This window comes from Protopterus annectens, chromosome 5.part1, assembly GCF_019279795.1.
Source record: "Protopterus annectens isolate FY-2018-M chromosome 5.part1, PAN1.0, whole genome shotgun sequence".
In the NCBI taxonomy this organism is placed as follows: domain Eukaryota; kingdom Metazoa; phylum Chordata; order Ceratodontiformes; family Protopteridae; genus Protopterus; species Protopterus annectens.
This window is the reverse complement of record NC_056736.1, coordinates 332,948,879-332,961,307: the sequence shown is the minus strand read 5'-3', so window position 1 is coordinate 332,961,307 and position 12,429 is coordinate 332,948,879. Positions and strand designations below refer to the sequence as shown.

General features: G+C 37.0%; 1 protein-coding gene across 2 annotated transcripts in view; it reads left to right on the top strand.

Moving 5' to 3' along the window:
• TOMT (transmembrane O-methyltransferase) overlaps nt 1–12,429 on the top strand; it is a 146,655-nt gene that overhangs the window by 107,149 nt on the left and 27,077 nt on the right. For both annotated transcript variants that reach the window (XM_044073011.1, XM_044073010.1), the window contains one exon: nt 9,100–9,296. In XM_044073011.1, the coding sequence (XP_043928946.1) occupies nt 9,100–9,296 (197 nt within the window). The remainder of the gene's footprint in view (nt 1–9,099; nt 9,297–12,429) is intronic.

Below are 12,429 nucleotides of genomic sequence, written 5' to 3'. Positions count from 1 at the left end.
TCAGAAGTCCAGGCCAACATGGAAGGACTCTGGCTGGCCAAGTTCACAGATGACTGCAAGCTCAGAGCCATTATTAACTCCTCAAGTGATGTAAACATCCTACAGAAAGGCCTCACTAAGACCAACCATGGCCTTAAGCTTAATGCCAAAAAATGCATCATCATCCCCTTTGCAAAAAACTCAGTTGCCACTAATTACCACATTGATGGGAGCCCACTGAACACTGAAGGCATTTTAAGAGATCTGGGGACACAGGTTGACAGCAACCTCTCCTCCGACCACCACATTGCCACTGTAGTCAGAAAGTCCATCTGTGGCACATCTCATTACCAAGGGTTTTGCATCCAGGAAGAAATAGGTCATCATTTATCTCTACTCTTCCCTCATTAGACCAATCATAGAGTATAATGCCCTATTTGGCATGTACTTCACTAGACACCTGCAACAGCTGGAGCGGCCACAAAAGTACCTCACAAAGAGGATCCTGGGCCTTAAACACATGTTCTACATGGACAGACTCAAAAAACTCCAGTTATTCTCTGTCTCATATCGTCTATTAAGAGGCAATCTCTGCTTGACTTACAAAGCCATGTCTGACGCAGATCTGTTAGAAATGCTACATCTAAAGAAATCCCAGTCCCTCCACACCACACGCTCCACAGATCTCAACCTCATTACCACATTCAACAGAACATGCTGGAGGGACAGGTTCATAACCCAGAGACTGCCCATGCTCTGGAATAAACTTCCCATACATGTCAAGCAGAGCACCTCACTGGCCCTTTTCAAGAAAAATTTTGATGAGTGGATGGGAAATAGAAAGTTCACCCCAGGGATCACTCCAGTAGCTCTATTTGATAAAGGCACTGGGAACTAACGTTGGGCGGCACAATGCCAGGGCATTTGTATGGGCTAGGCTTGTAAAGGCTCCAGGGCCATTAGCCTAGTACACACCTATGAACCTATGAACAAATGCTAGTATACAGAAAAGCTGATCCCTGCACCTTATCATGCACATTTGATATATTTCTGAGTTGTATTGCCATGTCTGGTTTCACGTTTGCATACGTTATAGCTTTCATTAGCATGCTGACACTCATTTACATGTCATTATGAGGATGTATGCATGCAATGCACAACACACTTTTTTATGCTACTGTGATCACATTACATGTGCCTCTGGTTCATGGTTTCATAGACAAATTGCTCCATTCCATGCATGTCTCCTCTCATTGCCCTATTTCACTCAAGACAGTATGCTACTGATTTCTGAATAATCCTGTATACATGTGATGGGCAAACATATCCTGCCTTTCTCTAGTTTTTATAATCTTTCTCTTTAAACAGTACAAATGTGTTGAAGTGGTAACAAAAGGGTACTGTTAATGTTGCTTATGCCACTTACTCCAAAGGCCTTCAGCATCCATATAACAATTGTAATCAATCTCTCTCATAAGTAGGTCTTCTGTATGATTGCCTCCAATCCTCTCATTTATATTTACAGTTGTTGTTTTTGAAGATGGGTTATTAAATAAATGTCTTATAACATATTCCTACAGATGTTTTGAAATGGGTGACAAATGAGGAGGAACCTGGCTGAATCTGTACTATTTCACCAGTCATGGTTTTATATTAAATGTACCTGCAGGATTTTTTTCAGTTTGCTTTTTGTGACTTGTTTCCACACCCTGGCCCTGCTGATTTTTATTGGTTTAATTTATGTTTATTTTATTATTGATTATTGGCAGTTTTAATTTTGGTGTTTTTTTTGTATGAATCTTACCTATAGCACTGTGCTTTTGTTGCTGTTGCCTTGCTTTTTTTTCTTTTGGGGAGGACTTTATCCATCATTCTTTTATCATATTATGTTTCATTTTAACTAGTTGTATGAAGGAGTTTGGAAGGATTTTTTAGAAGAAATTATTAACAGGTGCTTTAGATAACTGAGTAGCAGATTTAATTTGTATGCTATCAATGCTGGTTTCTATCTGCAACATAAGGTACATACTGCAGTATGTATCAGTATTGTAAGCCTGCATTTCTTTAAGTGTCAGTCTGTATTATACATGTAAACCAAAGAATGTCACAATGCAGTCAATAAAACCTACTTGGTTTTGTTACTCCATGGACTGTTGGTGGATTTTTGCTACTTTTAGGATACTAAATCCCTCTTTTGTGGTGGTTTTATTATACATATGCAGTTAGAATATTTGTAACTGTAAAGAAAAAAAAAGGAAAGAAATGGCCTGGGACATTCATGTTTAGCATGCAAAATGTGGATGTTTAGATTGCAGCATGTGGTTCAATCATGATTTTTACTAGTTGGTATTTATTTTAATGCTACTTGTAGTTGTTTTTTTAAGAACCACTATATTTTGATCAGTTGCTGATTCATGAGGAGAAACTGTTCCATAGTTTTCTTTTTCTGCTCAGTAAATGACTATCATTCTTTAAGGGTTATAAGAAATTTAATAGCAGCAAAACTTAGCCATTGATTAAATGAGTAATGAGATCCATAGAAAAATTGTTGATTTGGGATGACTCTATCCATTTATACGTTTTTATATTTATTTGGACATGTTTCAAATCTTGGAGTAGATTATCTTTGTCACACACATGCTTATATATTAAAACATAACTTCTTACATAAACTTCAGTCTTTGAGCTGTTAGGACATGAAGCCTTTTTTTTTCTTTCTAGCTTTTAGTCTGTACTTCAGCAGTAACATTGTTACCTATTTGAAGAAACATTGCTTTTGGTGATTTATGAAGCTCTTTAACTGCTTGGATATTCTCTCCTTCATATATACAATGTGTATCCACTGTTTCTATCTGAAAATTTTACCACAGATATATTCAAGGAACATCTCACATCCATACACTACTTCTTAGAGTTATTTTTCAGTTTGAGCCTACCTCTTTCATGCATCTGTAAATACCATTGACTCATAGGTAAATTGGCTATTGTCTTGTAGGACTATGTCTCCTGCACCATTCTGATTACCATTTACTTGCAAAACAACCAGCTTATTCATGTCATAGTCTTCACATTAAAGTATATTTGACTAGTTTCCTGAGCATTTCAAAACTATAATCTTGTTTACAGTTCCATTCTAGGCTACACCTTCCTCTACCAGCTTTTTTTACGGGCATATTTATCGCAGCTGTGTTAGGCACAAACTTTGCAAGTTACTACATCTTTCCTAGAAATATCTGCCATACCTAATTGTCTTCTGGCTTTGACATTTGCTCCTAGATTTTTTTTTACTGTCTCTGACTTTAAAATATGACCTAATTGCACTTATCTAACTTGAAAATATGTGTTCCTTAATCTATTCAGCAACTGCACCAGTCTTAATGTCATACTCTTCTTATAGCACCTTCCAAGCTTTAAATTGTTTGGGCAACAACTCTTTGGAATACATCTGAAGATGATGAAATACCAAATAAGGCCCGAGTAATCTGTAAGTTAATAATGGCATATTAAGTCTAGAGCTTTGTTCATCTAGGCATATCTGTCAGAAACTCTGGTTTGCACCTAGTAAGGAAAAAATAATATTATCAAGGCCACTTCTTCAATTTTAAATAATGAGTAATAATTGTTAAGAAGTGTATTCCTCTTCTTATCACTGTCTGTTGTTACTGTAAAACCACTAAGACATCAAAAGTTATTTGTAAAAATATTTATTTTCTGAATAGATAGCAGCGCATCTAACAATATTAATAACAAGCTTAAACAATCTCTAACATAGCAGAACTACAAAATTAAATACATGAACAAAGTGTTGACAGTAGAAATATGCAATTATTATTCAGAGACTGTTGGTGGGTGGCCATGGTGGTGCAGTGGTTAGCATTGCCTCGTCACAGCAGGAGATTCTCTGGTTCGATCCTCGGCTGGGGTGCTTTCTGTGTGGAGTTTACATGTCCTCCCTGTGGTCACGTGGGTTTCCTCCAGGTGCTCCAGTTTCCACCCAAAGACATGGTGTAGGTGGATTGAACACTCGAAAATTGTCCCTAGGCATGAGTGCGTGCATGTGTCCTTCTGTGGAAGGTTGGGTGCCAGGTTGGTAACTCAACATCGTAAAACTGCACTGCCAATCATGAGCAGACAGGTGATCCACTGTGGCGACCCCTAACTGGGAAAAAGCCGATAGAAGAAGATGAAGATTCAGAGACTGTCGGCCAGCATATCTCTGACATACTTTGCACTTTCTCATGACTTCATTTGTACAGTTACACAAACAAAGCTGTATTCATCACAGAATGAAGAACAGACCAAGGCCATTCATTTGTTTCAGAACAAAGTAGAACTATAAGCTTATCTAGCCTGCAACATATACAGCTTCCTGTAAATCTTTCTGGTCTGAAATAGTGAAATCCATATTGTCAGTTGTAATGTCTGAAATAATTCTACTGGAGAAAATCCATCCTGGCACTTTGAATTTTTTTTTGATATTTCAGTATACGTAGGTGTTAACAATAATCTATTTTAATTAATCTTCCTAAAAGTGGTCACACCATTTACTCATTCTGTTGGCTCATTAACTGCTTACTAATGATGCCCAAGGTTTCATTATGTTTTCACTATTGTTCAGTGTTACTTCTGACACCACATAGGATGCCAGTGTCATGGTTGTGCACAGCATCTGAGGTGTGTTGGTGACTTCAGACTCCTGTACTGATGCAGCCTTTATTTTACACTGCAAATTCTTGTTACCATTCCTAGCGTTTCACAAGCCACAAGACACAAAATATTAGTAGAATTAACTTATTTAAGTACAACTATTAGGAAAAGCAAATCTGTAATGTTTATTATTTTATATGGAGAAAGATTGAAATATTTCTTCCAGCATTTAAGTCCACTTCCATAATGCCCATGAGAACCCATAATGCCCATGAGAACAACTCTAGTTCAAATTCACTTGAATTAAAAAAAAAATCAAAGTGAAAATCTGTACACCCTCTGCAGAGGACTTTACCTGTGTTTCTTCTTACTTAACATAATCAGCTGTGAGGTCACTATACCATGTGAAAGATAACCTGCAGCAACTTAATTTGAAAACACAGCTTTTCCACATTTAGTGACAGCCATAACCACTATATACTACTGTATACTTCATTTTTAAATACGTCACCCAGTTTAAGGTTTAAATTCCTCAGTCTCTACACAACTCTCAGCAAGTCACATAAATGGATAATTTTCCTGGGCTGTCTGAAAAAGGTCCATGTGGATCAAGTACTCTGCCCTAATTAAGACCTAGAAATAAATAAATAAATACTATTAAGCTCCACAGTATATAGCGTTGGGCTCAAAAGCACAGTAGTCTAATCTTATGTCCCCTATTTTCACCCTTTCAAAGCCGGTTGCTTTTTGGAGCAGAAAAAATGGCAGTAATGATAAATTACATTAGAAAACTGCAGTATTTTCATTTTATATTGTAACAGATTCAGTCAAAGCATAGTCATACTTTAAGCTGCAATATTCATTTTCTTACCCATGGTAATTAAGGCAGAGGTTCTTCCATAAAATCAGTATAGCTTTCTTTTCTTTCTAGAAGTATGCATAAATACATCTGTTGTGTAACATTCCTCTAATGAAATATTAATACTTAGAGCTGTTGTTGTGACCAAGGGGGTTGGGGGATGTTTTGCAGCCAACAGGTAGCAAATGGCTATTACTAGTGTTTGGAAATTTGCATCAGCCTGACCGTAAGTAACTCTTACTTCTTGCATCTATAACAGTTGTATTATTGATGTGCAGCAGCTCTAATATCCAGACACATTATATGCATATGTGCTCTGTCACATAAAAAGACATATTTTGTTCTGTTCTGCTGCATGGTAAGTACTATTCCTTTGAAAGTAGCTCCCACGGCATGTAAATTCTTCCTTCAGCGGCAGTGTTAATGTCCTGATTAGCATATCTTTCAATGCGCATCTTTATTGCAATGTTATGGATTATCGCTACAAACACATAGTTTCAAAAATTTGTACATCACGGCAATTTAAATGACATTGTTGTCCTTCATTTCCAGACAGATTGCTGCCAATACTCTTTTCTTATGACATTCTAAGCATAAATTAAACATTATTTTTAAAAGTAATACCAACTTGGTATAGATGTATTTTCTGTTTGATGACCAAAAGAGCTAATTCTGTGCGTTCTATGGTGGTTTTACACATTTACTGTTTCATGAAGGTGAGCACCTTTAAAAACTTTTCTATGAATGTATGGATACCGCTTAAATTTGTTTGGTTTGCTGCTTCTCAAGTAATATATATATATATATATATATATATATATATATATTTTTTTTTTTTTTAGAATAGCAAAATGCTGTTGTAAACAAATGTTTGATGACAAAACACAGATTTACCATGAGCTGCTATAAAGAGTCTTCCTGTTGATTTTAGTTTGACTTCCTTGTCTTTACCTGCACATCAGGGTGAGTGAATAAGTCACTTAACTACACTAAAGCTCTTTGGTCACCAAAATAGAAACTACACTTGTACCCAATGGGTCTTACCCTTAAAAAAAACACTTAATTTACCCTGACATGTACCAGCCACTGAGTAGGTATGCATAATTTACAGCGGTAGCAGAGCAAGCAGACATCAGCACTTGTGTATAGCCAGATTTCCTAATTACTCTGTTTTCCAAATAAGTTTCCAGTACATCTGAAATAGCAGGAAGTAAGTGTTTAATTAATAATCAGTTTTAAGAAATGACCATTAGACACCTGCCCAATCCTGTATTTTCTATAGCTTTAACTGACTTCCTAACTGTAACAGCTTATGTGATCAGGTTCCCCAAATGTAGTTTTATGATGGTATAAGCTATGGGCTAATTAATTTATAATTAACTATCTGAAAAGTCAGCTTCTTAAAAGTACTAGAGGAATGATGGTCTTCATTTTGCTTCACTGTTGCCAGCAATAATCTGCAGAAAACACATTTATTCATTCATTCGCTGTGTGTCAACAAGTCTGAGTGTATATATACCTGTCTCTCTGATAAGGAAGTGTCGGTTTAAGTTTTTGACTTCCAAAACACACGCTAGGGATGATGATTTGTCACACTTGAGAATTTCATGACTTGAATATCTGTGCTGCTGTACTCTAAAGCAGCACCACCAAATACAAAAAAAGTACATTTTTTTTCTTTTGAGTTCTATTATGCAGGCATTCATTACTCTATAGATTTATAGCTCCAAGTTCTCAAAGTCTTACAAGCATAACTAATTCTATAAGTAATGTCTGAGGTGACTGAGGACAATGATACATGTGACTGGAATGCATCTGTGTTCAATTAGCATAGTAATCTCACAAACTGTAGCTTAGATGTATATCTATGGCAAATAGTGTAGACACTGTGGCTATGGCCTGTTAGAAAGTAGTACTTTTAATCAACAGTTTGATTCTGTCAGCCTCCATTTGCATAGTTTATGACTCTAAGTAGGGTCACTTAACTAGACAGGACTCCAAGGAAATTAGGATAGGCTCCTTAATGATGTCTTGAACTGCATAATGCTACCTACAACTATGCAGAAAACTAATGAATAGTGTGGATAACTATGTGTTGTTTACCTGTATGGTTGGGTTTTGGAGCCGAGGTTGAAACACAGGCATGGCTGTGGCTAAGTGCAAACAGACTGCTGATACAGTAATCATATAATGATCAGAAATAATAGCAGGCAAAGGCAAGTGATTAACATAGTAGTAGCTTAAATGTATGGCAAATATATGAGACTGAATGCTCATTGGTAGATGCTTTTCAATGCGATGACTTATAAATTGCAAGTACAGCTGTCTTTGTCATTTTGATGGGACAATTCTCTCTTTGGAAATAAAAAGCTGTTTCCTAACCTGTATGACTATTCCAAATAATGCAAAAATAAATTAAGCAAATATTGGAGAAGCAAAGTAAATGCCCCATATTTTTTTACATTCACATCATAAAATGCCATTTTCAGCTGTAAATGTTGAAATGACTAATAAGCTGACCTCAGTGAGCTGACCCAGTCATCAATGAATAAAGATGGAGAAGAGACAGTGGAGACCCTGACTGATATACTAGGTTATGTCATGTCCTTCTGTCTCCTATTACTTGCAGCTGTATTAGCATGTAGAGGATTTAACAGTGTGATATAGCACACACAATAACCTGGCACACATCACAGAGTTTGTTGTAATTATTATGTTGTATTCAAAAATAGCATACCACTAGTAATGCGGATTTAGTTGTTGAACGTGCAAAACGTACCTCTTCTCAGCAGAGAACTTAGGTAGAGGTAGTAGCAATATGTAAATAAACTGTTCAGTCATTAAACTATGAAAAAAAAACTGATTTTGATGATTTTGGAGAAACTAACTGCATGTTTGTTTAGGAGGGAGGAGCTGAAGTCTAGCAGCCCAGCAACACCAACTACCCACAATTCCATGCTGTCTTCCTGATGTTACTGTGCTACTATTCTGTCTTGCTTAAAATTCCACCAATTCCATTTGATAACAACTTTCCACAGTATTTTCTCACATCATCTAGCTTCATCACACACAGTCTGCTTTTTCCTTAATTCTCTTAGATATAGAGTGGCCAGCAGTCGTATATTTATTTTTATTCGATAACCAGGCAGGAAAGTGAAGACATAGACTGGTTAATTTTCTGTCACAGCTGGGAGCAGTAATTTGTCTCCCTTTAAATTGCTGTAGCTATTATTAATGTTTTTGTCACAAAAGCCATGCCTGAAGGCATATATTAGAAGGATAAGTAACTGTGTTTGAGTTTCATGTAGTACAGTAACAATAAGTGAAGTCAGAATACATGCAGATCTGCATGTTAAAGTGCTGCAAACAAGCTTTCTCAATGTTATTATGGTTAGATTGTCATTATACGTCCAACATAATAACAAGCTTCAAAGACAGGTAAACTTAACATCTTGACATACAGCTTCTGTTTTCCATCTAATTACAGAAATTCAAAAAATATAAATGACACAGTGTATGTTCCTAGATTGATAATTAAAATCAATGTTTTATATCAGGCTATTAAAGACTTTAAGCTGCAAAATTGTAAATGTCCTTTTTTTCTGCAACACTAGGTAAGTTACTGGACCGCCTGATTTCTGAAAATAATCCAGTGAATGTCTTGGAACTAGGGACGCATTGTGGATATGCAGCTGTACGCATAGCAAACAACCTCCCTCTAGGAGGCAGGCTTTATACTGTGGAAATGGATACAAAGAATGCTGCCATTGCAGAAAAAATTGTTCGCTTGGCTGGTTTTGATGATGATGTGGTAGGTTCTACTTCAGAAACAGTAGCATTATAAAATGAGTTTTGAGTCTATCCCAATTACAGTACCCAGCTGTGAAAGAAGTTAAGCTGCTACTAGAGGAAACTACTTTTCTTTACACAGTTCATATTTTATATTCAGGCTATTTAACTTTTTGTAAACAAGAAGATAATATAAACATAAAAAATAATGATGGAAGAAAACTAATGATCTCTTGTGTCTTCCTAAGGGTTGAAGCTAGCTCCTTTGTTGTTTGATTTCTTAACTTTATTTATTTAATTTTGTTTATTTACTGTTTGTTCACCGGGTAAGTGGACTGGTCTATTGGCCCTTTTCAGGCATGGTTCCAGATCAAAGAGTAGAAAATGCATCACAGTCTTTCTAATCAAAAATATTATGTACACAAGGAGAACAAAGCATAACGTTCAATGCATTTAAACATCTTTTAAAAGTATGTGTGTGTGTGTATATATATATATATATATATATATATATATATATATACATACACACACACACACACACAAAATGCAAGCTAAGAAATGCTGCAATCCTAGAGGTCATATATAATTTCCATACACATGTGAAATATATGTGTATAAGATGCCATTTTAAGAGGATGAGAAAAGTTTCTTAAATGTATTATACAGGATGGTAGGCTACCTAGCCATTGGCATGGTAGTAGTTTTAGGTAGATTCAGGAAAAAGATGCTCTTCAAGTGCATCTTTAAAGATTGTCATGGTTTCTACATTTTGATATCAGTTTGAGGTAGCAGATCTCAGTCTAGAGTAGGTTTTCTCACCTAGAGCAGTTTTAGATGAAGGGTGTACTAGAGAGGGAAACTGTTGTCCTATATATTTTTGAGTACATAAGGATTGTCTTGTACAGGTAGTTTCACTCTTAAAATGGTGGATGACCATGGTTTAGAACCTTGCAAATTATAGTACTTAGAAGAAAAGTGGTCCTATGGGGCACTGTAAGCCAAATGGAATTTTTTAGCAAACTCCAGTGGTGCATCTGCTAATAGAATGAATCTGCAGATTTTATTCTTAGCAGTCTATATTCTGCAATCTTGCGGGCTGAATACATAATGAGAAAAGGAAGGTCATATTCCAATTTGGGTATTAAAATATTTGGTTTGTAGTCTTGCAGGGTAGATACTAGGCAAGCAGTTAGTAAAATCATTAAGGTCCTAGACAAGTAAACCCTTGAATTACTATGAAATTCAATAGCATTCACCCCTTTTGTGTAGTCACACATCTAATTTTTGAGATAAACTTTGAAAGTGGCCAGAGGATTGTTTTGTTTGACAGGTAGGGGAAACTTGTTCCATAGGTTCATAGGTAGGTACTAGGCTATTGGCCCTAGGGCCTATATAAGCCTAGCCAAAAAGGTACCCTGGCTTTCGCCACCCAAGAAAATTATTTTGCTATGCCCCAGTCGAGAAGAGCCACAGAGGTGATCCCTGTGGTGAATTTCCAATTTCCCATCCGATCATCAAGATTTTTCTTGAAGAGTGCTAATGAGCTTTGTTTGATATAGATAGGTAGTTTGTTCCAGAGTATGGGAAGTCTCTGGGACAGGAATCTATCCCTCCAGCAAGTTCTGTTTATTGTGGTGACAAGGTTTAGGTCCCTAGAGCATGTAGCTTGCAGGGATTGGGATTTTTTTAAGTGGAGCATGTCCAACAGCTCTGGGTTTGACATAGCTTTGTATGTTAGGCAGAGATCGCCTCTGAGTAGGCGATATGTGACAGAGTAAAGCTGGAGTTTTTAAGATGGTCTGCATAGGGCATCTGTTTGAGGCTGTTAATCCTCTTTGTGAGGTATTTCTGCGGCCTTTCCAGTTGTTGTAGATGTCTTGTGAGGTACATACCAAAAGGGGCGTTGTACTCTATAATGGGTCTAATGAGTGATGAGTAGAACAATTACCTCTTTTTTCCTGGATGAGAAACCTTTTGTGATGAGGTGTGCCATGTAGAAGGTTTTCCTGACTACTGTAGCAATGTGATTATCAAATGAGAGACTACTGTCCACCTATGTTCCAAGGTCTCTTATCACACTTTCTGTGTTAAGCAGACTACCACCTATGTGGTAGATCATGGGTACAGAGTTTTTATTAAAGGGGATGATAATGCACTTTTTGGCATTGAGCTTGAGGCCATGGCTTTGACATCAGACATCTGTCTCAGTGAGGCCCTTTTGTAGGATGTCCACATTGTTAGGAGTTTCGATTATGGCTCCTAGTTTGCAGTCATATGCGAACTTCGTTAGCCAAAGACCTTCTGTCTTAGCCTGTACTTCAAAAAAGTAGAAACCAAACAGGAGAGGCATGGAATGTTTCAGATTAGGTACTATACCAATGAGTCTTATTTATCTGTTGATGTAGGTCGAGAACCTTGGTATGGGTCTTTGAGGACAACTGGCTCTGCATACGTGCAGGAGGTTGAATAAGGCATAATATTTCATAGGTCAGGAAACAAGGTAAAGAACGCAGTGAAGGAGTCCAGAGGAGACTGGGTGCAAAGTGAGAGCTGCCTGTCCATTTGGGTAACTAAATGACTTGAGACCAGTGAACATTTTAGTGAAGAATAAAAAAAAAAACAACAAAGATATTGGATCACTGCCCAGAATCAAACACCAAATCCTGGAGGTGAAAAGCAGATAACTTACTCCTGAGCCAATATGCCCTTAAATCATGCTTTCATCATCATTTCCTTCCAGTGGATATCTGCACCCCTTTATTCTCACTCCAGTTCACTTTCACTTCATCTACTTGCTTTCTGATGATATAGTATGTCCATGTCATAAAACTCCTTGGCTCCTCTTTGACCTCTCTTGTCCACGATTACATGCAGCTGCAGAAACTCTGAGCCTTTTATCATGCTACAGTATATCTGCTTCCCCCACCTTTATGACACATAGTCATTTCACATTTTGTCATAGCCTCATATTACCTTGTGACTACGGCTGCCAGTTCTGGATGCCCTACTCCAGATGCATCCTTATAGGATTCCTGTATAAAGGGTGGATACAAATCAGCATCTATTCAGCCAGCTTAGGTGATGTAGAAGTATAAACCCCTGACTATAACATGGGTGATCCAGGTTTATTTAGTTTCTTGGGTGTCTGTCAG